This window comes from Prionailurus viverrinus, chromosome B3 (genome assembly GCF_022837055.1).
Source record: "Prionailurus viverrinus isolate Anna chromosome B3, UM_Priviv_1.0, whole genome shotgun sequence".
Taxonomy (NCBI): Eukaryota; Metazoa; Chordata; class Mammalia; order Carnivora; family Felidae; genus Prionailurus; species Prionailurus viverrinus.
Window position 1 is genome coordinate 13,703,353 of NC_062566.1, and position 26,717 is coordinate 13,730,069.

A 26,717-nucleotide genomic window follows, 5' to 3' on the forward strand; every position below is an offset into this window, starting at 1 on the left:
TGGGAAGGTGGCCATTTGGGTACCAGATTTGGGGAAGTTTTGCTTTCCAATGGCCAAAGCATCTCTCCTTCCATAAAGCAGAGGCACAAACCAAAGAAAGGTACTGCCTGGGCCAGGCAGGTAAATCAAAATGCATAGTGGCTGGAGGAGCCTGGGGAGAGGCTGGAGGACCAGGGTCTGGGGGAAGGTACCAGGCCTGCTTGGCCCCAGTTCGTGGTGGCCACGTGAGGACGCAGGCCACATTGGCCGTTGCCAGATTTCCAGACAGGGGCCCATATCCAGAGTTTCAGGTGGAATTGTCCTGTTTTTAAATGTTAGTAACTAATTCTAAAATGTTTAAGACATTGTGCAGGCCATGCAAACACCAGAGGCTCTCGGGCCATCAGTGTGCAACCCAGGAGTGAAGAGGCATCGAGAGAAACAAACAGGGAGTTTTCAGTTGCTAAGACCAAAAAGAAACACAAACACACTCTAGGCTGTCATTAGAAATTTTCTTAGAAAATCCGACATTAGCAAATGTCACTAGAAATTCTATAGCTGTTGGGGCACCTGGGTGGCTCAGTCGGTTGAGCATCCGACTTCTGGTTTCAGCTCAGGTGGTCACCTTGCAGCTTTGTGAGATGGATCCCTGCATCCCATCCCAGCTTTGTGAGAATCCGCTTGGGATTCTCTCTCCCTCTCTCTCCACCCCTCCCCCACTCCCGCTGTCTCTCTCAAAATAAACAAACTTAAAAAAAAAAGAAATTCTACAGGTGTTGGGAAAATGTTCTCTAGAAGGTGTACTGGCTGGGGCTCACATGTGATGACTTAGCTCAGCCCCTGGTAAACAGGCTTCAGAGGTAACAGGTTGACAGATACCAGGTGAATGAGCAAAAGAAGGGCTAAGCAGGAAAGAAGTTTTTATATCGGATTTACATTCCTGTGCTATTTAAGCCTCTCTGTCCCCCAGGGGTGCAGGCCAGGCTCTGGAAGAAGGCTCTTCCTTTCTGCCACCCCCAAGGCTCATACCTATCCGCCCCTGCATCATCCAGGCCCTCACCCAAGGGTCCTGAAGTGAATGGAAGTGTTGTTTGCCCATGAGCCCCCTCCACATTTGCCTCAGCCAAGGCTCCTGTGTGTTCACAAGGCTTTTGCCATGGCCGGCGGCCAAGTCCCCCGCAGGATGCTGGGGCACAGCCAGCACGCAGCACAGGACAGCCAACTGGCACCCGGAGCACCCTGCTTCGTGCTTCGGGGGGGCGTTCGGTTTCCTTCCGACTGCACGCAGCCTGGGGTCACCGGCAGGTGCACAGCTTGGAGAGAAAGCGCACTACCCTGGGTAGACTGGGACCGCCTCGTTGAATCGAGGCGCGTGGTGAGATCTGAGCTCCTGTTTCTAGAGTTTCCTGCAGGGTGGAAACGCAGGCGCGCTGGACTCACCTTGGACCAGTCCCCGGTTTTCCATTCGTAGCAGCCTGAGTAGTCCTCGCACGCCTCCTCTGCTTTCGGCCTCATGGACGCGTCGCATTTTCCTTGTGAGTTGGTGCACGTCACAGTTCGCTTTTGGGTCCCTTTACCACAGGTGGCAGAGCACTGCAAGACACCGGTTGGATGTTTAATCTGGTCTGATTCAGCTCATCAATGCTTGTTAAGTCGCTCCTATGTGCCAGACCCAGTTCTGGGGACGCAGGGGTGAAAAGGATCCTGGTCTTCCGGAGTCTGATGCACCTGGTCCCTTAGGTGACTCCAGCCAAGTGGCTGGTGATGGGGGGAGTAGGGAGAGCTCAGGGGCACCCAGAAGACCAAACTAAGAATTTAGTGGCCTGCTGCCAGGTCCCAAAGACCAATGCAGTGAGTGAGTTCAAGGGGCAAATGCTGCTGAGGACAGACACCAAAGCAAAGATGTGTGAGGCCCCTGGCTCCTCCCGGCTGGCCTGCAGCTATATGCACTCTGCCTGGACCAGCCTGGGGCAAAGGCACAGGTCCAGGGTGGAGAAGGGGGGAGACGCAAAGCCAGGCCACAGGTGACTTTCACGTCAGGCAGGTGGCAAGCTCTTGCAGAGAGCCACGATGACTGTTTTAAGCATGGATGCCAAGAGTGTGATGGAGCCATGTTCCCTGTGGCATTTTACTTTACTTCTTGGGAGACACTTCGAGAGACAGTGTGGGGACGGGGCCCAAGCAGGGCCTGAGGAATGACAAATCATGGGTGAGTCCTGAGAGAGGTCAAGATTCCCATTCCCCCAGGCAGCAAGATACACTGAGTTAGGGATGAGAGATGGAGTGACAAGATGTAAATAGTGCGGTCCTGCAGGGTGTATCTGGAGCCTTCTCCCCGTGAGCTCAGGGAGGGACCTCGCCCGGGCTCAAAGAGGGCTTACCCGCCTCCACACCAAGCAGAAGGAAGCCCAGGCAGAGCCGATTTGTGACCTTGGGAGGACAGGTCTGACAGCATGCATGATCTGGCCAGCAAGAGGAGACATGGCCATAGACCCATGGAGCCCTCCCTCGTATCTGCCGGGTGCGGAAGCCCTGTCTCCACCACGCAAACAAACATGGAACTCATGGCGACAGGGAGCTGAAGGCGGTGTTCTGCCAAGATGTACAGACACAAGGAAACCCAGGCTGCCTGGGAAAGTTCCTCCCAACTGCTGGGTCCCAGAGCTATGGTGGGGACAGCTCGTGAGTGTAGTCGCCCCAACATGGAGCCCTAGCAATGTGAATGCCTGTTTTCATATTTGCTTGATTTATCAGAAATACACTGCAGTGATATTCTTGAGCTACAATAAACTTGATTTTTAAAAAGTTCTATTGTGTCCCCTGAAAAAATGCACATAGAGATCAAATGTTATTCTTTATATTTCCATTATTAATGTTTATCCCAAAATGTTATTTACCTTTATTTATTTATTTTTTTTTAATGAATTCCCTGTCCCATTTAGCTCTCTGACGGGCCCCTTGGGGTTCTTCCCTTCCCTTCCCTTCCCTCCCCTCCCCTCCCCCCTCCCCTCCCCTCCTTTCTTCCCTCTTTTCTTTTTAAAACTCAGATTGGCTTGTTTTAGAAGAAATATATAGGCAGGGTCATGATCCCACAATTCATAAGTTTGAGTCCCAAGTTGGGCTCTGCACTGACAGCAAGGAACCTGCTTGGGATTCTCTCTCCCTCCCTCTCTCTCTGTCCTTCCCCCACTTTTTCTCTCTCTCTCTCTCTCTCAAGGTAAACAAAGAAACTGTAGATGAAATACACAGGCTTCAGAACTGGTCACCTAGGGGGGAGCTGGACAGCATGAGTATTTGGTCCTGTGCATGGGTGAGGGACAGCTTAACAGGACCTTAGATACAAGGAGTCGGTCTATGGCAGGTGTTACCTTCCTGGGCAGGCTGGGTTGTGGCCAGGAGGGCTGCTGCAGGGAGCCTGGGTTCCTGAGTCAACCTTCAACTTCTGCTTCTCTGTACGGTGATGCTCCATGACCATTTCATCAGCCCCACCCTCACCATTTGACGTGCGGGCTCCTCCCTGGCACCGGCACCCACACCACTGGCTCTTTCTCCAACTAGAAGCCTACTTACCACTTATGCCTGAGTTTCTGCATTGTCTTACTCTATTCTGTGTTCCCTATCCCTTTCCCTTGAAGTTCAAATGCTAATGTCCAGTCTGTTTCTTTACCAAACCCTAGCTCAGCCCTTCTGACCACCAGCATTGGCTGGAAGCCTTAAGCCTTGAGAAAGGGGCAGCATTGCAGGTGGGGTTTCCTCTGGGGGACCTAGGAGGGCCATGTTCAGTTTCTCCCTTGGCCTCTGATCCAGGGATGGGGACCAGAAGCCCAGGACAGGAGAGAGTCACTATCTTTTGCCTCCTTCCTGGTTTCTGCTCCTCATTCTAGCAAAGCTGTGAAGAAGGTGGGGTGTAGACAGTAAGGGTGATCAACACTGCTGGCTGAATAAGGGCAACCTTGTTGATCAAATACATTTATCTGCCATCAGAAACGTAAACCCATTTGTTTCCAGAAGAAATATTAAAGGGGTTGATTCAGCATGTGGTCAAGTAGTAGAAATACGAGTTTGGTGAGCATCTCATGAATGGGGGCGAGATTTGATTCCAAGTTCAATGTGCAGAAAGATGCATTTGGCTCAAGGCTGGGCTGAGCCAGAATTAGACTGATTGGTACAGATGCTATTTCAGCATTAGGATCACATATGCGCAAAGATACAGATGTGAAATTAGAGATATTTCTTTTAAAAAAAATTTTTTTGCATTTATTTATCTTTGAGACACAGAGCACAAATGGGAGGCAGAGAGAGAGAGAGAGAGAGAGAGAGAGAGAGAGAGAGAGAGAATCCAAAGCAGGCTCCAGGCTCTGAGCTGTCAGCACAGAGCCTGACACAGGACTTGAACTCACAAACCGTGAGTGAGATCACGACCTGAGCCAAAGTTGGACACTTAACCGACTGAGCCACCCAGGTGCCCCTAGAGATATTTCTTTAAATCTTGCTTCAGTTGTCTCACCTTTTTCAATCTGGTATTCTTTAACACTATGGTGATAGTTGATAATGTCAGGTTTGGTTATTTTGGTAAGGACTTTTTTTTCTCTTTTTTCAATGAGAAAGAATCCAAATGGAAAATGTATGGCTTTGATCTGATTACAGTGTAAATCTTTTTTTTTTTTTTTTTAAATTTTTTTTTTTTCAACGTTTATTTATTTTTGGGACAGAGAGAGACAGAGCATGAACGGGGGAGGGGCAGAGAGAAAGGGAGACACAGAATCGGAAACAGGCTCCAGGCTCCGAGCCATCAGCCCAGAGCCCGACGCGGGGCTCGAACTCACGGACCGCGAGATCGTGACCTGGCTGAAGTCGGACGCTTAACCGACTGCGCCACCCAGGCGCCCCTGATTACAGTGTAAATCTTGTTTGGATCAGGAGTCTGGTGATCAAGGATCTTAGGCTCAAGGTGGGTTGGGGGAAGACTGCATTCCTGCCTCTACCCCTCCAGCAAGTAGCACCCCTCCCTAAAAGAGGTCCCTTGAACGTTTAACTTACAAACCTTAGTACATGTAAAAAAAATCAAAATTTTAAACTCTCTCTTTTCTCTAAAATATAATAACGGGCAGGTTAAAGACTCAAGTCTTTAAATGGGTACATGTTAAGATCCGTCTGAAAAGTAATCCCCATTTCAGAGCAGCCAAGGGCAGACTTTTCGTTCATTAAGAATGGGTTGAATACTTTCTTATTCAAAATAATTCCAACTGTTTGGCAATAAAAAGGAACTTTAAAAATATTTTCCACACTGAAGAGTGTCTTGGATTTAGCCTTTCTGACTTTCCTAGAACACATTTGATGGGGGATCTGAGGGAAACTTGCCCTTTGTTCAGCTATTTTTTTGTTTTATGACCAAACAGTCAAAATCATTAATGCAAAGTCAATGCAAAGCCTTGAAAGATGATATTACCAAAGATAAAATATTTCCAGAATCACTCTTCAGCCTAAGTTAAAACTTAAGGCTTAATTGACCTCTTTCCAACATGTTTTATGGCATGAGGTGTGTGATTCCAACTTGCACACTAAAAACTGTCCCTTCCAGCATCTGCTTGTCTCTTACAATCTACAAAGACTGACACAGAGTTCAAAGAAAGCCTATGATACCACCTTACCAATCTGATCACACTAAAGTTCAAACGTGTTGAAAGAAAATTAAAAGATTGGTCAGTTGTTCTGTCTACCTACTTATGTACACACCTACCCATCTATCCATCCATCCATGCACTCATCCGTCCATCCGTCCATCCGTCCATCCATCCATCCATCCATCCAACTTTACATGAGAATTGTCATAGGAAATGGGATCAAACTGTGATATATATTATCAAAAACGTATACATGATCAAAGCCACATTATCCATGCTTTGTTTAGCCATATTGTTATCTCAGATGGAATTTAAGAATATGTGACTAGAATACATCTTTTGGTTATCTGGGGGTTGGCGAGGACTATGATGTGTGGTATTGAGTCACAAATACCATGGAGGGAAAGGCACCAATTGGGTGGTGGACAAGGCACAGAGGCCCTGTTGGTGGGTTCAGCACTGGCGACAGCCCAGGCACCCACCTGTGACCACTCAGACGCCTCCCAGATGGACAGGCAGTCCTGGCCTTCACAGCTCTGCACTGGTGCTGGCCGGGGGCCCGGGCAATAGAGGGGCCGCGTGGTGACATGTGTGCCGTTCTGCAGCTGGTACACGCAGGTCACCTCCCGATGCTGGATGCCCTTCTCACAGGTCGCTGAGCAGGGGCTCCATGGGCCTGCCACCCACCTGTCCAGGAGGAGGAAAGACAGTGAAAACATAACTGGGTGGAAAGGCCAGTTTCCCCGGAGGGCCTTCTGGACAGATCACGGCATCTTGGGTCTGTAGTGTGAGAGAGGGAGATAGACTCAAAGAGCTTTGCAATCAACTTTAGAAATAATTCTGAAGTATTAGGGCAGAGGAAGCCACATGAGTTGAGTAGTTCAATAGCTTATTCAAAACAGAAATCCTTCTGCACACAACACCTCTATGGCTGATTCAATTATTGCTCCCAAGTGGTCACTCTCCTTGTAGCGGGATTCCATATCCCACCCACTGTCTATGACGTGCTTTGTTCAATGGGGTGTGAGTGGACATGAAGCTGGCCATGTCCCAGCAGAAGCTTTGAGTGTGATTATGTGGTTTGGCTCTGGTTCTCCCTGTTTCCTGCCCTCTGCCATGAGAGCAGCAGGTCCCAATACAGGGGATGCTCCAACAGCTGAGCTCTGTAATAACGTGACACCATTTGTTGCAAGCCACTGAGATAGATACCAGGCTCGTTTGTCACTGCAACAAAACCAGACTGGTATAGCCTATGACAAGGGACACTCCAGGGCCAGCTTGAACACACCAGGACCAGATACCCCCTGCTTTTCAAAGAGTGGATAGCCCTTTTGGGTGGGGACTGTCACTCTTGAGGAGGCAACTTGTGGGCTGTGACAGAACTGAGCTGTTGCAAGTGCTTGACTAGAACTTGGCCTACCTGCCTTATCTTTCAATGACCCCAGTTCCACCATGGCTCCTGTTGGCCTTGTGGTGTTGGAAGGAAGCTGAGCAGTTGTAAATCATGATTTCTCAGGACACTGAGTGGGGCTTTGAATGGCCTTTTGGAGACACAAAAGGACTCTCTCCTGTTTGGTCCCTGCATGAGCCTCAAGTCCACCTAGCTCCCAGGAGCTCCCATATTGACAGAATGGCTCAATCTATGGCCATGTCTGATAAACACACTCCTCTTCATCATCATCGAGTCCTAAGTTGCTCAAACCAAATCTGATTATGCTATCCTATTGTTTAGAAATAACAGCAGTGTTGGGCACCTGGGTGGCTGAGTCGGTTAAGCATCCCACTCTTGATTTCAGCTCAGGTCATGATCTCAAGGTTCGTGAGATCGGGCCCCGTGTCGAGCTCTGTGCTGACAGTGCAGAGCCTGCTTGAGATTTTCTCTCTTCCTCTCTCTCTGCCTCTCCCTCATTCATGCTCTCTATCTAAATAAAACACTTAAAAAAAACCCTAAAAAATATATATCAGCAGTGCCTTTCCACAGGCAGGTCCTTGAGGGGACACTGGATGGTGCCACCCCCCCCCCCCCAATTCTTCTCCAGTTCTAGCTTACTTGCTCATTCACCCATCCTAGCATGGCACATTCACTGAGGGTTTCCCATATGCTGGGCACTGTCCTAGGTTCTGATGATGAGGCAGTGAACAAGACAAGGCCCTGCCCTACAAATCTTACCATCCTAATGGGGACAGACAGTAAATCAACAAATGTATACAATAGACTATAACACAGTAAACTATATATAACATATATCATATATGAATAGAGGAGATGCCACATGGTAGTAAGTGCTTCAGAGAAAAGTAGGGCAGTGTAGGGAAGGTCAGGGGAGGAGGAAGGGGGTGAGCACACAAGTTGGCGGGGACAGCCTCACTGATAAGCTGACGTGTGAGCAGAGCCTGGAAGGAAGCGAGAGAGTAAGCAGAGAAGACTTCCAGGTGGAGGGCACAGTGGGTGCAAAGGCCCTGGGGAGGAGTGTGCTGGCAGGGTTGAGGAGCAGCAAGGAGCCCAGTGTGGCTGGAGAAGGGGGGAGGAGGGAGGAGCGGAGAAAGGGGCATGAGAAGGCACAGGGGGGAGATTCTACAGGCCCTGGCTGGCCACTGTGGCTCTTGTTTGAATAAGATGCAGTCCTGGGGGGTTTGGAGACAGGAGTGACATGCCTGCAGGGCAGCAGCAAGGAGACCAGGGAGGAAGCCACTGCACCAGTCCAGGCAGGGGATGAGGGTAACTTGTACCAGCTGGGGTAGTGGTAGTGGTTGGGGTAAATGTTGAGAAGAGGGAGCTCCCCGGGCCCCTCCCTCCACTGCTCCTCCTCATCCCTTAGGGCAAGCTCAGGCCACCTCCTCTGACTTTCAGTCCCCTTGGAAGAGCTCATCACTGTCCTCTATGCCCCCAGGGAATAAATCCAGGGAAGCTTCTCTTCCCAGACCCCTTGCATAAACTGCAGGATGGAAAGGGATGCAAAGGAGTGTGTGTACCCTGGGGTGTGAGGACAAGTGACATGTTGCCTGTAAGTTGCTTACAGCAGCACCTGGCACACATCAGCCCTTATAACTTGTAGCAATTGTTATTCCTTATCTTCTTGGCAGGAGAAGATGAAGTCTCAGAGGGCAGTGAGCAAATCTTGCCCCCATTTCAGCACCTGACAACTATTTAAATGACACTGTAAGAACTAAACCCAATCCTTCCCATTTCTCCTTGTTCTGGTCTTTGGAGTGACATGATTACCTTCCTAAATATTTGAAGATGGCTCTGTTGTTCCCCTTGTAAGTCTTCTCTTATCCCGATCAAAATAATTTGCATGTGGCAGATCTGAATCCTTTCCCTTCTAATTCTCTAATCAGTCACTACTGTTCTCCAAATGGATTGCTTTGTCATGGACAAAATGAACCAGATGGGGTCTGAAAGCAGCAGGAGAGAATGTGATGATTTTCTCTCTCTTTAAGTGGAGGCTCCATGTTTATTAATGCAGCTCAGCTCCTTGCCATTTCTATTTTCCAAACAAAATAGAACTTAGAGGACTCTCAGCCAGATCCCCTTTGTCCTGACCTTTTGCAACTGACTTTGTGAATACAGACGTCAGGCTTTAGGCTGATGACACCTGCTGTTGTGCTGACCCCAGCTGTGAACAGAGCTGTGTCCCCCTCCTGTCTTTTGTATTTGCTGTGCTTCCTGGAGGCCACCCCTGGGAACTGGGACCACTGCGTCATACTCAAGAGAATGTCACCTGCAGGCTCTTGGCCAGAGGGTGCCGGTGTCTCCATCCCTGGGCACACAACCAGAGCGTGTGCTCTAGGAAATATGCAAATTGACTCTGATCCACACAAAGGTCCATCTGGGCAGCCAAGGCGATGGGGAAGAGCTGGGAGAGGTTCAGCAGTCCTGCCTCAGACGTCTCCTATGCCTCCCGTTCTATCACTGACTGGAAGAGTCAGACCCAAGGGGATCAGATTCTTATAGAGCTGTGAGGGATTGCCAATCTTCCCCGTTCCTCCTTCCTTTGCTTCTGGTGTCTCTTGTGCATTTTGGGTGCTTTGCAGCAGTATGACAGAATGGAAAACAGCCTATGCGTCCCTCCTCCCCTTTCCAGAAGAATCCTTTGACCCCCTGCAATTTCCCCTGTTGCTGTTGCCCAGAGTCTGGCAGAGGAATGGGTGACAGAGCTCCACACATGTAGACATGCATGAAACTGATCTATGGTCAGCCCTGCTCCTTAACTGGAGGGGGGGGTTTCTCTGTCCCCTGGGGCTGTGTAAAAGCGCTGTCCCTGCTCCTGTCCTTGGGGTGATAGTTACTGTCAGATGTACTGAGGATCTGCTGAGATTCAAAACAAGCTTTGTCTGAGGCCAAGGCACCCTTCCAAACCTCCTGTGGCTCTCACAGATGACCCCACACCTGCAAGTTACACGTGGGGCAGCTCATGGCACATTCCCATCTCCTTGCCCCTCCACCCTTCCTTCTCCCCTCCCACTTCCCAGCTCCACACAGGGATCTGGTTATCCAGACGCAACCATGGCATAACACCTCAGGAGAACGTACAACAAAATATCATTCAGCCTTAAAAAGGAAGGAGATTCGAAAACACACTACAATATGGAGGAGCCATGGGGACATCATGCTGAGTGAAATAAGCCAGTCAGAGAAGGACAAGTCCTGAAGGACTCCACTTACATGAGGTAACTGGAGTAGATTCATAGAGACAGAAAGTAAGATGGTGGCCATGAGGTGGGAAGGAATGGGGAGCTAGTGTTTAAGGGGTGCAGAGCTGTACGTGAGCAGGAGGTGGGGTTCTGGAGACAGACGGTAGTAATAGGCACTCAGTGTGAATGTGCCTAATGCCACTTAAACTGTACACTTAAACAGGGTTGAGGTGGTAAATGTTATGTGTATTTTCATCACAATTGAATTAAAAAATTTTTAATATATTTTATCATCAAGTCAGCTAACATACAGTGTATACAGTGTGCTCCTGGTTTTTGGGGTAGATTCCTGTGATTCATTGCTTACATACAACACCCAGTGTTCATCCCAACAAAGTGCCCAACTAGACAGAGAGTGAGAAGGGAAGGGGCAGAGAGAGAGAGGAAGAGAGAGAATCCCAAGAAGGCTCTGTGCTTGATCTTGCGAACCATGAGATCACGACCTGAGCCAAGAGCCAGGCGCTCCTTCAGAATTTAAGGAAGCGATGGTTAGGAACAGGAAGTAAGTGAGAGAAGGACAAGGAAGTGAAGTGTTCTCAAGTCCCAGGGAGGCCATGATGAGCCGGTGAGAAAGGCTGGTGCTCAGCTCTGTGCAGACATCAGGTAACCGCGGAGCATCCCTGAAGGGCGTCTTCACGGAGTGCCTGTTGCCCCGCCTGAGACTTGTGCCCAACCAGCTCCAGGAGAGCTGTTGCCCCACATAGGCCGCAAGTTGCAGGGGATCGGAGCTATTTTTCAGCTACACTTGTTTTTGCTCATCTTGACAAACAGCCACATTCCCTCCGTGAGGCAGGGGGAGCAAAAGATGACTTTCTGGAAACTTTGTTTCTGGTGGCTGAAAGAAACCATTTTACCAGCAGCCAGGAAGTCTGCAGGAGGGTCCTCTGTGGGAGAGGAACATCATGCAAGTAAACATCAGAGTGAAGTCCCACTAATCCCGAGTCCAGGAATGGGAGAAAGGAACTGTGATTCCGTAAAACAATTCATATTACAAGTGCAGCTCAAGCCTGATTGTTTTTTCACTCATGTCCTCTAAAAACCTTAACAGTGACATTTATTAGCTAAGTTTGAGTTTGTAGATCTTCTTAAAAGCAGTAAAATTCATGCTTCAGGAATCCCCCATTAACACTTCCTTAGTTCGGGCCACCCTTCCTCGGTTGCTCTTGAGTCTGGAAGGACTGAATTCCTTTCCTGTCCAGCAGGAAACAGACTCAGCTCCTCCGCACATACTTCAAGTTTGATGCTTCTCATCAGATCCTCCAGGCAGCTCAGTCACTGCCTGAGACCTTGTATTCTTTTTTTCTTTTTTTTTTATTGCTGCTGCAGCAAATGACCATAAACTTAATGGCGCAAAACAACACAGATTTATTATTTTATGCTCCTGGAGGTTGGAAATCTGACATGGATCTCACTGGTCTAAAACAAAGGTGCTGCCGGGGCTGGTTCCTTCCAGATGCTCTGGGAAGACTTGCCTCTTCCAGCTTCTAGATGCTGCCCCAGTGCCTTGGCGTATGCTCTTGTCTCCATCTTCAACGCCAGCAGCATCTGGCCAAGCCCTTCTCATATGCTATCACTCCAACATTCTCGTCTGCCTTCTTCCTCCACTTTTAAGAACATTTGTGATTGCACTGGACCCAAGCAGATGATACAGGATAATCTAGTTTAGGGCCAACTGATTAGCAAGCTGTAGTAGTTTGCTTTTTTTTATTGCTGGAAAAAGTACCACAAACTAGGTGGCTTAAAACACCAGAAAGCTATTCTCTCACAGTTCTGCAGGTTCGAAGCCAGAAGGCAAAGTGTCGTAGGGTTGCTTCCTTCTGAGGGCTGTGAGGAAGATGTTCTATGCCTCTCTCCTAGGTTCTAATGACAGCTGGCAATTCTTGGTGTCCCTTTGCTTGTATGTATGTTACTCCATCTCTGCCTCTGTCTTCACATGATGTTCACCCTGTGTCTCCATGTCCTTACATAGCTGTCTTTGGAAGGACACTAATCATATTAGGTTAGGGGCCCACCCTACCTCAGTGTGACCTCACCTTAACTAATTACAGCTGTAATGACCCTATTTCCAAACAAGGTCACATTCTGAAATACTGACGGCAATGTCTTTTTTGGTGTATGTGTGGTGGTGGAGATGCAGTTCAACCCATCACACAACTTGATTTCCAATTGCAACCCTCTAATTTCCCTAATTTCCCTTTGACATGTAAAGGGAGTTCCAGGAATTAAGATCGAGATCTCTCTGGTGGGGGGCACTATTCTGCCTACATTCCAGTTCTGAAAATTTCAGTTTCTATTCAAAATTCACTTTCTGTTCAGATCTTGATTTGGCTGAGATTTAAACTAGGTAAAAATCTTGTGAAACCCGCTGCAATGTGACTTAGTTGTTACAAAGAAACAATGACATATTTAGGATCAAGTTCTTTTGACACAGTTATTTTATGTTGACTATCTAGGGAATCTTAAATATAGAGAGCCAGAGAGAGAACACTGGTAGGTCATTCATTTTCAACAACTTCAAACTATAAACAAAACAAAACAAAACAAAACAAAACAAAACAAAACAAAACAAAAAACTGTGAGATGTATTTCAACACAAGATGTGTTGAAGCTAACAAGTGTTGTGTCTAAGGGATTCAGTCAACTTTATGCATCTACAAAATGCATCAGTAAGAAGGATCTGATATTGGCTGAGCATCGATCTATGCTTAGCTCTGTGCCAGGAATGTTCCCTACATTAGTTAAATTAACCAACGTAAGGAAAACAAGATGCCAGTATGTGATAATCTGAGCAACTGTTATGGAGACAAATGTCAGGCATAGCATCCTATAGGCCACGTGTAAAACATCACAGCATAAAAAGAATGATGGGAAACATCTCAGCCAAGTGTGTGGTCCTTGGGGGAAAGAGAAACATATAAACAGACAATTTCTTCACTATCTTACAAGTGCTGTGGAGGAAATGGACCTTGAGTTGGGTCCTGATGGTCAATGTGAAGTTGGCCAACCAAAAAAGCAGGACTGGTGCTCTCATAGAGAGAGCCTGCCCATGATCCCATGATATTTAAGCAGCAGGGGGAGGGAGGGAGGAGAGAGAGAGAGAGAGTGCGAGCAAGCAGCTGCCCAGTTTGGGATGGCTGGTTCTTGAAGAGTACTTAAGGGCGGGTGGAAGAGAGGTTGCCTTGGATGTCTCAGGTAACCATGAATCTTGGGACAAGATGATGACTTTCACTGAGGCAGTAGTGCAGAAAAACAGATATAAGACTATTCAAGAGTGGGGTTGAAAGGGCTTTGGGTATGTGGGGTCAAGGTGATAAAGGGGGCAAGAGTCAAGCTCAGGATGGGCTCAGAGGAGGCCAACAGTACCTCCACTGCAAGGGAGAACATGGGGAGAGGATTTAGCTTGGGGGCAGAAGGGTGGGCACCACTTTGAGAGGGTCAGGTTGAGGCAGCCACTGGGCAGCTGAGTGGTACTGGGAAGGGTCTGAAGGTGCAGTTCTGGAGTTCAGGGGTGGGATCTGGGGTGGAGACACAGGGTTGGAAGTCATCAGCAACAAGGTCATGGTAGAAAGCAAGATAAGAACAACTCACCCAGGGAGCTTCTACAGGAAGAAAAGAGGATGGGGGACGGATGGCAGGGGTTGGGGATGCAAGCATCTATGATTGGAATAAGGAGCCAGAGAAGGAGCAGCCAGCAAGGCCAGGGAGGGTGGGAGGACTGTTCAAGAGAAGCCAGGACAGGGTTGGGTTGGAGGAGGCCTGAAAAGCATTCTCTGGATTTAGCCACAAGGAGGTGTTGCTGACACAGGAGAGGTCCCAGGGAGAAGAGGGTGCCAGCACTGTGAATGCAAGGTTGAATGAGGGTAGAGAAGACAGACTTCGAGAATGCCCCTTCAATAAATCTGGTTTGATGCCTACACAGTGGGGTCCACAGACTCTCAGTCCTGGAGTAATAATGCCCAGGCTTTGGAAACCAGGCCTGTCCTCACGGCAGAGGTAAGGAAGACGTCTCACTACTCTCACTGAGGCTCTGGGCAGGTGGGCTGCACATGGAGGAAGGCTGAGTTAGAAGGTTAGACCTGAGGACTGAGGGGTGGAAGCAACGGATCCAGAACAGACAGGGAGGTTTCTCTCATGGACACATCTGTCTAGAGGGGCCACCCCTGCCCACTGGCAGTGGCTTTGGGAAAAGTCATCCCAGCACAGATGGCAGAGTGGGAGACCTGTCAGAGACCTGCATAACGTCTAAGACACGGGTCAGGGACTGGGTGAGTAGAGAGAATGTATGACTGGGATCACCACTGTCTCCCCTTGGGATTTGGTGGCAGAGTTCAGGCCAACTGGCTTGTGTACCTTGAAAACGGGTCTGGCCTGAAGAATGATCGTGTCCATCTGTAAGCCATGGAGGACCCAGGCAGTCTGATTTGGAAAACCAGACAGATCGAAGCTCTCCCTTCTCACTTACTCTTTGTCAAGAGAAAGTTGGAAAGCACAGGCTCACCTTTGCCCTCTGGTGGGTCAGCACTATACTCTGTGTGGGCATGGTCACCCCTCTGCTTTGTGGCCTGGTCCTTCCCTGCTGCCATCTTGCTTTCACCTCCCAGAGCTCCCAGGGGAAGGACTTTCTGCATTACAGGTGGAGAGACCACTGGGACACGTGACCAGGCTCACCCGAGACCCACCAATTATTAAGTAGCGGGGGTTTTTGTGTGTGGTGGGAGGTCCTCGGTGTCCCAATCCAGGGGCTTTGTTTTTCACTTATACAATTATGCTTCTGGTTAGGGTACGCCTGACTAACCTCCCCATGATACCTGTAAATCAAAGGTGCCCACGTATTTCAGTCACACATTCTCAAATTCTCAGAAGCCCACATTCAGGACCTGGACTAGAGTCTTCACCAACTCACCAGCCACGTGACCTTGGGCACATCAGTACTCAAGCCTCAGTTTCCTCCTCTGCACAATGTCGGTAGTACTTTCCTCTCACAGGCTTTGGTGGAGGATTGGCCCACGTGATCTCTGTTTACATGGTCCAGGCCCAGATGATAAATGCATGGGAGGTAAGATCCCAGGGAAATGGCTGGCATGGAGGAGGCCCCCAGGGATGTGGGTCTCTTCTCCTCCTCCCCTGTGCAGGGCTGCTGTCCATTGGGCTGTGAGGGTGCAGCCAAGGAAACGCATACACCTTGCTCTGCCTTCCCGTGGATGACAAGGCCTTTCTCAGCACACCTGAAGCTTCGGTCACTGCGTGTGCTGCACGCTGGGGGTCAGGAGACATGGCAGAGGCCAGCTGGCCAAGTGCCAGACCTCCTGGACTCTCTCCCCAAAACACCACAGAGGACCCTCAGGCAGCAGCAGACTCCCATCTGCCCGAGTCACTCTTGCGTCTCCAGCCAGATTAGAGCTAACAACTCCGTTAAGAAAACAATCAAAACACGACTTCAACACGTGTCATTTATAGTCTCTGAAGATACGTGGCTGCTTTTATGGAACAGATGTCTGTGAAAGAAGGAGCGGGGTGAGGAGGGACAACAGGGGCTTCACAGGCCCAGCTGTGATGCTCTCCCAAGGGGACCAGGGTGATGCTTTACAGCCGCACGTTCGGCTCCAGCTCAGCATTTCTCCATCTATGACTTGAGAATTATGAGTTCTCATATACATTCCCCCGAAAAGTAATATTATTCACATATTTGTTTTTTTAAAGGAGGAAATGAAAACCTGAAGGGCATAATGAGGAACGAATATGCTAGTCTGTGAATGTGAGCTTTTGTGGGCTTGAGGGTGTTAGTCCAGCCCTGAGAACCAAGATGAGTGACTGGCCAGAGCCTGAGAACCTTCCCCATTTTCCTGAAAGGGTCTTTGGATCACTGTGGTTGGTTCTCATTTGCTAGGGAAAAGAAGGCAAAGAGAGGGAGGGGGGATGGAAGGAAGGGAAGGAGGGAGGAAGGAAGGAATGATGGACAGAATTCCACACTTAGCTAAAATATAGTTTAAGGGAAAATGTGTTAAAAATAGTTTCTCGGGGAGCCTGGGTGACTCAGTTGGTTGAGGGTCTGACTTTGGTTCAGGTCATGATCACACAGTTCATGAGTTCAAGCCCTGCGTCTGGCTCTCTGCTGTCAGTGCAGAGCCTGCTTCAGATCCTCTGTCCCCCCCTCTCTCTGCCTCTCCTCTGTTTGTGCTCTCTCTCTCAAAAGTAAATAAACTTAAAAAAAAAAAAAAAAGGTCTCTCTAGAGGAGGTGGGGGAGATGGGCAAAATAGGTGATGGGGATTAAAGACTACACTTATGATGAGAGCTAAGTAATGTATAGAACTGTTGAATCACTGTATTGTATACCCGAAACTAATATAACACTGTATGCTAACTACATTGGACTTAAAATAAAAAACTTGATGAAAAAATGGTTTTTCTAGATATTATACCAGCTAATCCTTTTTGATGGCTTCCTTTGTACTGGGCAATGTTCTCAGCACCTGACATGATTCAACTTACTTGATCCTTACAATGGTCCTATATAAAGCCATCCTACAGATGGGGAAATTGAAGCACAGAGAGGTTAAGTGTCTTGCCCAAGGTCACACACTAGTAAGTGGAAGAATCATAACAGTTCCACTGAAGTGTAAGTCACATAGCATATAATTCATCCACATATGGAGGACAATTCAATATATTCACAGAGTTGTGAAACCACCACCAAAATCAATTTTAGAACACTTTAGTTACCCCCCAAAGAAATCCCTATGCCTTAGCTGCCATCTTACGTACCCCCTATTTCCATCCCTCCCAGCCCTACACAATCACTAATCTACTTTCCATCTTTATAGATTTGCCTCTCCTCGACATTTCATATACATGGAGTCCCATCACATGTGGTTCTTTGTGACTGGTTTCTTTTTTTAGCATAATGTCTCCAAGGGTCATGTATGTTGTAGCATGGAGCAGTATTTAATTCCCTTTTATTGTTGAATAAATAATATTGTTGCATGGATCTACCACGTTTCATTTATCAGCTCATCAGTTCATGGGCATTTGGGCTGTTTCCATGTTTTGGCTATTATGAATCATATTATGATGAACATCTGTGTATAATTTTTGTATGGATGGCTGTTCTCATTTCTCTTGGGTATATTCCAAGGAGTGGAATTGCTGGATGATATGTTAACTCTAAGTTTAACAATTTAAGGAATTTAAGACTTTTCCAAAGCAGCTGCACCATTCTGCATTCCTGCAGTAGTTAATGAAGGTTCTAAGTGCTCTACATCCTTATACATTTTTGCTAGTGTCTGTCTTTCTGATTATAGTCATCCTGGTGGGTGTAACATGGTATCTCATTATAGTTTGGTTTTATTGTGGCAAAAGACACATAACATAAAGTTTAACATTTTAACCACTTTTAAGTGTACAGTTCAGCGGCATTCACTACATTCACACTGCTGTACAGCCATCACCACTATCTGCCAAACTTTTCTTCTTCCCAAACTGAAACTCTGGACTCATTAAACAATAACTACCTATGCCCATTTCCCTCCAGCTCCTGGAAGCCACCATGCTTTCTGTCTCTATGACAACTTATATGATACAACTTATATAAGTGGAATCATACAATATTTGTCCTTCCGTGCGTGGTTTATTTAGCATAATTTTCTTCAAGTCTCATCCCTATGGTAGCAGGTGTCAGAATTTCTTCCCTTCTTAAGGCTCATGGTATGTATGTAATACATTTCATTTATTCATTTGTCCATTGATGGACACTTTGGGTTGCTTCCACTATTTGGCTGTTGTGAGTAATGCTGCTATGAACATGGTTGTATTTTTTTTTTTTTTGGTCTTTGCTTTCAATTCTTTTGCATATATACCCAGAAGTGGAATTGCTAAGTGATATGGTAATTCCGTCTTTAAATTTTTTGAGGAACCATAATGCTGTTTCTCACAATGACCGCACCACTTGACATTCCAATCAGCAATGTACAAGGGTTCTAATTTTGCCACATCTTCGCTAACACTTGTTTTTGATAGTAACTATCCTAACGGGTGTGAAGTGATTATCTCGTGATTTTGAATGGCATTTCCCTAATGACTAGTGATGTTAAACATCTTTTCATATACTTAGTGACCATTTGTATCTTTTTTTTTTAATGTTTATTTATTTTTGAGAGAGAGAGGGAGACAGAGCATAAGTGGGGAAGGGGAAGAAAGAGGAAGACACAGAATCTGAAGCAGGCTCCAGGCTCTGAGCTGTCAGCACAGAGTTCAAGCAGGGCTTGAATTCATGAACAGTGAGATCATGACCTGAGCTGAAGTTGGATGCTCAACTGACTGAACCACCCAGGCGCCCCCTTTTGTAGAAATACATATTTGGAGAAATACATAACCAAGTCCTTAGCCTATTTTTAAATTGGGTTGTTTTTTGTTGTTGATTTATAGGAGTTTTTAAAAATATATTCTGGAAATTACTCCTTTAACAAATACATGATTTGCAAATATTTTCTCCCATTGTTGGACTGCCTTTCACTCTGTTGATACTGTCTTCGATGCATAAAAGGTTTTCATTTTGATCAAGTCCAGCTTATCTCATTTTACTTTGTTTTCTGTGCTTTTCTAGTTATATGTAAGAAATCATCACCAAATCCAATATCCTGACCTTTTTTCCTACGTTTTCTTTTAAGAGTCTTACAGTTTTATCTCTTACATTTAGGTCTTTGATCCACTTTGAGTCAATTTTTGCATACGGTATAAAGTAAGGTCCAACTTCATTCTTTTATATGTATTTACCATTTGTTGGATTTCTTTGTGGTTTTGATTTGTATTTCCCTGATGGCTGATGATACTGAGTATCTCTACTCATGTGCTTATTGGCCATTTTGCAGACCTTTGGAGAAATGTCGATTCGGATGGTTTATCCATTTTTAATTGGATTGTCTTTTTTGTTACTGAGTTGTGTTATTTATATATTCTAGATACGACTACTTTATCAGATATATGATTTCCAGAATTTTCCTTCAATTCTTTTAATTATATTTTCATTTTCTCAATGATTTTGAAGCACAAAAGTTTAAAATTTGGATAATGTCTAGTCATCTATTTTTTTTTCTTTTGTTGTGGTGATTTTGCTCTCATATATAACAAACCATTGCCTAATCTGGAATCAGGAAGATTTATGCCTATGTTTTCTTGTAAGTTTTAAAGCTTTAACTCTTATATTTATGTCTTTGATTCACTTTGAGTTCATCTTTGTCTATGGTATAAACTAGGGATCCAACTTCATTCTTTTGCATGTAAACATCCAGTGTCTCAGCACAATTTGCAGAAAAGGTTCTGCTTACCCATTGAATTGTCTTGGAATCCTTGTCAAAAATCAACTAACAGTAAATTTAAGGGTTTATTTCTAGATACTCAATTATATTCTATTGTTCTTTATGGTCTCTCTTTATGCCAGTACCATACTGTCTTGATTACTCTAAATTTGTAGTAGTTTTTGAAATCAAATAATTTTTCAGTCCTCCACCTTTGTTCTTATTTTTTAATTTTTATTTATTTATTTTGAAAAGAGAGAGAGAGAGAGAGAGAGAGAGAAAGGGAGTGCAAGTGGAGGAAGGGCAGAGAGAGATGGAAAGAGAATATCCCAAGCAGGCTCCATACTCAGCACAGAGCTTGATGTAGGGCTCAATCTCATGACTATGAGATTATGACCTGAGCTGAAATCAAGACTTGGACGCTTAATCAACTGAGCCACCCAGGGACCCCTGTTCTTAAAGATTGTTTCGACTATTAGGGGTTCTTTGCAATTCCACATAAACTTTAAAATCTGTTTGTGCAATAAAGACAGCTGGAATTTTAATAGGGATTGCGTTATAGCAACCTATACCTATATTTTATAGATATAATAGTGAAATTTTAATAGAGATCATGTTATAGCAGTAGATCAATTTGTAGAGTATTTCCATCTTAACAATATGAAGTCTTCCAGTCCATGAACATGGGATGTATTTAGATATTCAATACTTCTTCAATAACATTTTGTTGGGGCGTGGCTCAGTTGGTTAAGCATCAAGCTCTTGATCCGACATGTAGCTCGGGTCATTATCTCACAATGTGAGTCTCGCACCAGGCTCTGCACTGACAATGCAAAGCCTGCTTGGGATTCTCTCTCTCCCTCTCTCTCTGCCCCTCCCCACTCATGCTTGCTCTCTCTCTCTCTCTCTCTAAAAATAAATAAATAAACCTTAAAAAAATGTTTTTTGTTTTCAGTGTAGAAATCTTGTACTTTTTTTGTAAAATTTTTTCTAAGTATTTTATTGATTTTGATGTTACAGTAAACGGAACTGCTTTCTTAATTTCCTTTTCAGATAATTCATTGCAAGGGTATGGCTATGTAATAGATTTTTGAATATTGATTTCATATGTAATAACTTTGCTTGCTCAATGCATATATTAGTTTCAGTAGCTTTTTAGTGGATTCTTTAGAAATTTCCTATATATATAAGACCGTGTCATCTGCAAATAGATACAGTTTCACTACTCCAAACCAGATGCCTTTTCAATGTCACTTCATTTTCTTGCCTAATTTCTCTGTCTAGAACCACTGGTACAAAGTTGAAGATAGGTGGTGAAAACAGACATTCTTGTCTTGTTCCTCTCTTAGGGGGAAAACATTCAGTCTCCCTCAAGTATGATGATAGCTGTGGGTTTTTTTTAGATGTTCTTTATGAGGTTGAGGAAACTCCCTTCTATTCCTAGTTGGTTGAATTCTTTGACTGTGATGAGTATTGCATTTTGTCAGCTGTTTTGTGCTTGTCAATTGCAATGATAATGCGATCTTGTCTTTTATACTGTTGATGTGGTATGCTACCTTAATTGATTTTCAGATGATAAACTGACATTGCATTCCTGGCATGAGTTCCACTTGGTTATGATGTATAATCCCTTTTATATTGCTGGATTCATTTTACCAATATTTTGTTGAGGATTTTTGTGTCTTTATTGATAAGAGACACTGGTCTGTAGTTTCCTTGTAATGTCTTTGTCTAGTTTTGTTATCAGGGTAACACTGGCCTTATAGAATGAGTTGTAAAGTGCTTCCTCCTCTTCTGCTTTTTAGATGAGTTTGTGAAGGACTGATACTAATTCTTTTTTGTATGTTCGGTAAAATTCACCAGTAAAGGCATCTGATCCTGGGCCTTTCTTTGTGGGAACTTTGATTACTAACTCAGTCTCTTGTTATAGGTCTGTTCAGGTTATCTATTTTTTTCTTCAGTCAGTTTCAATAGTTTGTGCATCTGGGAATTTGTCCATTTCATCTAAGTAATCTAACTTTCATATCAGTAGCACTTTTATTTTTTCAAAATAGTAGCACCAAATCTCCACATAATAATGGGGAGAATTGGGGGTACTTAAGGGGTCACATGTGCCAAAGTCACTGTGTTGTTTGAGAACAGGGTAGTGATTTTGAGTAACTCTGGACTTTACTAAAACTCTGACAATTAAGATATATGGGAAACATTTAAGGGTAACCATCAGAAGAACAGAAAAACTAATAGAAGGAAAAGGAAATAAGAAATGCTTGCTAGTTTTAAATGTTTTGTAATTTTCGTTACCATTTCTTCTTTTTCTTTTTTTTTTTTAGAGAGAGAGTGCGTGCAAGTGGGGGAGAGGGACAGAGGGGGAGAGAAAGCAAATCTTATACAGCCTTCACACTCAGTGTGGAGCCCGATGTGGGGCTCAATCCTACAACCTTGGGATCGTTACCTGAGCCAAAATCAAGAATTGGATGCTCAACTGACTTGGCCACCTGGGAGCCCCAGTACCATTTCCTTTTTAACCCATGAGTTATATATATTTCTAGTTTCTGAAAATATAGAGTAAGATGGATCACTACTTTTTACCGCTTACTTCCAATGTAATTTTCTTGTGCTCAAGAAACACAATGTGTTTTGTTACCTTGGTCACCATAAATGCAGCCTTGTCAATCAATGGAAAAGGGATAAACTACCCATTATGAAATGCAGAAGCAACAGATTATCATTTGGAAGAAATAAATGCATTGCCTCAACTCATACAGAGAAAGACATTCTGGATAGGTTAAAGCCTTATATATAAGAAAAGCCAAACCTTAAAAGTTCTAGAAGAACATGTAAGGAAATGTATTTATGACTGGCAAGGTAGGGAAGGAATTGTCAAACAAGACAAATGAAGCACAATCCTCAATTAAAAGTTAATCAATGCAACCTACTCAAAGGTAACAGCTTTTACTCAAACACACCATAGATGAAAAGACAGGAAGATATTTATAATCCAGGATGTATAAATCAATTTCTTGTCAATGCTCATAAACCAATTAGGAGCAGATAAATGGCCCAACAAATTAATGGTCAAAGAACAGGAGAATATATCACAGAGGAAGAAATATCAGTATCTTCTTAACATGTGAAAATAATCTCACTACAGAGCAGTGGAGTTAAAAAATCAAATAGTGATGCACCATTTCCTGCCTACCAGACTGGCAACCCTAAAAGGTCTGATGAGACCAAAATTTGGCCACGACTGGAGTGATGACAGCTTCTCCAGTGTTGGTGACATGGTATCTATAAGTAAGCCCTTTGAGAAAGTTCAAGCTGCACACATCTTGTGACTCTAATTCAGTTTCTATGGGTACAGTTTCTTACACACGTACACAAGAAAACTGGATAAGGATGTTCACTGCATAATTGTTTATATAAACCTCGACTGGCAGACTCTCCGAATGTCCACCAATGGCAGAATGACTAAAATACATAAGATAAAATAATACAAAGTCCAGAAAATAGATGCACCATAGCCACAGTGGCAACATGAACAGATCCCAAAGGCAAAATGAATGGACATATGCTATGACCTTCTTTAAACATGCCAGATTATACTTTTTCTTGTTTGTGGATATATATAAATATAGTAAACGTTTGAAAATTTGGGTGGGAAGCATACACACCAAAGGGAGGGAAGGAGAATAGGACTGGAGGGGTCAGGGAGGATTATAAATATGTCTGTAATATATTATTACTTAAAACATGGGAAGTGACGGGGCGCCTGGGTGACTCAGTCGGTTGGGCGTTCCACATTGGCTCAGGTCATGATCTTGCGGTTCATGAGTTCGAGCCCCACGTCAGGCTCTGTGCTGACAGCTCAGAGCCTGGAGCCTGCTTTGTATTCTGTGTCTCCCTTTCTCTCTGTCCCTCCCCCTCTGGTGCTCTGTCTCTCTCTCAAAAAAATAAACATTAAAAAATAAATTTAAAAAACCATGGGAAATGAAAATGGCAGTTGTGAAGATGTTAAAATGGGGAGGTGCAGTCATAGGTGTTTATTAGTCTCAGTATTTTTCTGTATATGTGAATATGCATACAAGAAAAATACATATACACACCAGAGCCAGGTCAGTATGTACTAACTGACCTTGACTGCAGACAGTGGCCACAGCTGTGGTCAAACAAGAACATGGTGCCCAGGCCCAGGGGCAGACATCTGTTATCCTGCGGCCACAAAGGTCATGTGCTGCCATAACCTTCCTTTTTAAAAGCAAAGCCGAGGGGCGCCTGGGTGGCGCAGTCGGTTAAGCATCCGACTTCAGCCAGGTCACGATCTTGCGGTCCGGGAGTTCGAGCCCCGCGTCGGGCTCTGGGCTGATGGCTCAGAGCCTGGAGCCTGTTTCCGATTCTGTGTCTCCCTCTCTCTCTGCCCCTCCCCCGTTCATGCTCTGTCTCTCTCTGTCCCAAAAATAAATTAAAACGTTGAAAAAAAAATTAAAAAAAAAAAAAAAAAAAAAAAGCAAAGCCGAAAATCCAGAGTCTTTTTGCAATCTCCTTATGTAAAAATGTTGGAAGTGGATTCTAAAACCTTAAGATGCCCGTGTGGGCCAAGCCATGTCTGCTGTGGAATTTGGCCCTGCAGTCTCCAGTCTAGGACTTCACACTTGAATATTCCGGGGAGGTGGCTGTGGTGGTTCAGACTTTAAACCCAAGTAGCGAGATGTGTATTTTCCTCCACCTCTTACCTGAGGAGACCACTCTGCACCATTTGCCTGCCACAAGGGTCCTCCATCATTGCTTTGGTCCCCACGTTCCTGTTCCACGCACATACTAGTTTATCTTTTGATCGGCTGAATAGGTTAGCCCCAAGAAGTCTGTCCTAAGAAGATTAGGAAAAAAGACTCCCCGGGATTAATGATGTGACATGGTTTTCCCAAGACGACAGTCTGAGTAGTACCAATCAGAAATAACACCAAAGTCCTGCACCAAGCGGGCAGCAGAAAACACCCAGTGGCCTGATTAACACCAGCAGGAGTCCCTGCCTGGCCATCGCAGCTACACAAAATTATTCAACGTGAAAACATGCAAGCAGACCTCCCCAACATTCCTCCGTTGCTGCTGCCCCACTTTGGCTATGAAAATGCTCAGAATTTCACAAGACTCTCTGAAAATGTTCCTAGGGGGAGTTCTCAAGAGCTGCAGTGAGCCAGCTCTGCGTCTTCTGGAAGGGGTACAGAGGGGAAAGGCCGTTGTGTTTGGAGGGACAGAGGCAGGGCTCCAGCACGACCAGCCTGAAGAGCTGGCTGACTCTGGCTCTGAGCTCGCCCTGGGAGGGTTCTGGCACACAGATTTATGAGCAAGAGAATTTATAGCTCTGCCCGCTTCCCCACCCACGACTACCTTTAATTGCAAGCCTCACATTTGCTCCCTGCACCCCTCCCACCAAAAGTGCTCCCTGACTGCCCCAGAGCAGACAGGAGCTAGCCAGACCCTTCAACAACAACCTCCAAGGTGACTCTCTGTTGGTCTATTTCAAATCCCTGGTGCCTCACACCATGCTGCTGTGTTAGAAGTGGTGGCTCTGCTGGTTATGGCTTGTGAAAGATTGTGCCCACCGTGAACCTGAGAAAAAATTCTTCAGGGGTGACAGACATCCAGGCCAGGCCTAGGGGGAGAAGGCTGGGTGATGCGGGACCCAAATACCGTTCAGTGACTGGTGTCCTGCAATGTCTACCCTCCTGCACTAAATGAAATGACTCAGGGTCTTTGGTGAGCATAACTTATCCTAAAAATCCTTAATGCAGCTGATGTCTTTGACACGTTTGACACTGGCCACCACTCTGCCTGATTATTGCTGGCTTTCTCCTTGACTCCTTAGATGCTGACAGCTCTTGCCACCCTGTCTCTGGTCTCTGTGGCCTCCTTCTCCCCAATTCTCTGGATTCTGGCCCTCCCTTTGGTTCAGTCTTTGGCTCTTTTGCTCCCATGGCTCCTTTTTCTTTTTCAAGACCTTACTTATGCCACAGTTTCCATAGGTACTTTGATACAGAGGACCCCTGATTCTCCACCTTGGGAATTCTGTCTCTCATTGACAGCTGAGAGAACAGCAGGGAATCCCACCACACCTCTGGATCTGGGTGGGTGTGGTCATAAACCATTCCTATTTTCCCCACTGACAAGTCCCGTGGCCCCTTCTTTCCCAGAGAGCAGCCATGCAGGGTGAGGATCCAGTGGGCAGTTCAGAATGCTCCCTCAGCCATGTCCAAGCATTGCCAAGCTAACCTCCACAAGGAATCTCCAATCTGCCTCATTTTCCCATTTCCATGGCCACCCTTGCCTGGGGTATTGTTACACCCTCCTAACTGGTATCCTGTCTTCTTCCCTTCAAGTGATCTGTGCACTTCTTCCATGGCTTCCATCATGTGACTTTCTCACTCTGAAATTTTCAATGGCTCCCTAGGACCTATTGTTTTTTACATCCTGGGCCTGGCAATCAAGGCTCAGTCTGATAATTGAGTCATTCCTTCAGCCCTGCTCCTCCTTCATTCCACCAAAGATTGCAGATGTTTTCAGGAATATATGCAAGCCAACAAAAATAAGACTCTGGGTTAAGGAAAATAAGAATTAGGATAGATCTAAGGTAAGGGGAACCCAGTCTTATCCCCTGGGTTTTGGTTGGCCTCACATACTCCTTCCCTCCCCAGACTGTCTCATATTCCCTGACCCAGAGATGTGGATGGGCACTGTTCCTTCTGCTTGGCACACCCTCCTCCTTTCTCTCAGTTGGCCAATCTCAAGTGTCTACCCTTCACCATGAACTCTTCTATGGGTTCTAGATGTGCCCTCTTCTACTTCTGGCACTTCTATGGTTCCTAAATGGTCTGAATAATATGGTTTCCCCTGAGAATATCTTCACCTTGCCATAGCTGAGAACCTCCTAGGAGGCAGCAGGTTCTGCTGTTCAGGCTTTTTTTTTTTTAAGTTTATTTATTCATTTTGAGAAAGAGAGAGAGAGAGAGAGAGAGAGAGAGAGAGAGAGAGAGAGAGAATATGAGAATCCCAAGCATGTTTCATGTCATCAGTGCAGAGCCCAACGTGGGGCTTGAACTCATGAACTGTGAGACTGTGACCTGCGCTGAAATC

At 45.5% G+C, this 26,717-nt stretch overlaps 1 protein-coding gene across 4 annotated transcripts in view; it reads right to left on the reverse strand.

The window, feature by feature from the left end:
- The window catches only part of ADAMTS17 (ADAM metallopeptidase with thrombospondin type 1 motif 17), a 352,557-nt gene that overhangs the window by 16,632 nt on the left and 309,208 nt on the right, over positions 1 to 26,717 (reverse strand). For all 4 annotated transcript variants that reach the window (XM_047864329.1, XM_047864330.1, XM_047864328.1 and 1 more), the window contains 2 exons: positions 6,086 to 6,290; positions 1,420 to 1,572 (listed from right to left, as the gene is read on the reverse strand). In XM_047864329.1, the coding sequence (XP_047720285.1) occupies positions 1,420 to 1,572; positions 6,086 to 6,290 (358 nt within the window). The remainder of the gene's footprint in view (positions 1 to 1,419; positions 1,573 to 6,085; positions 6,291 to 26,717) is intronic.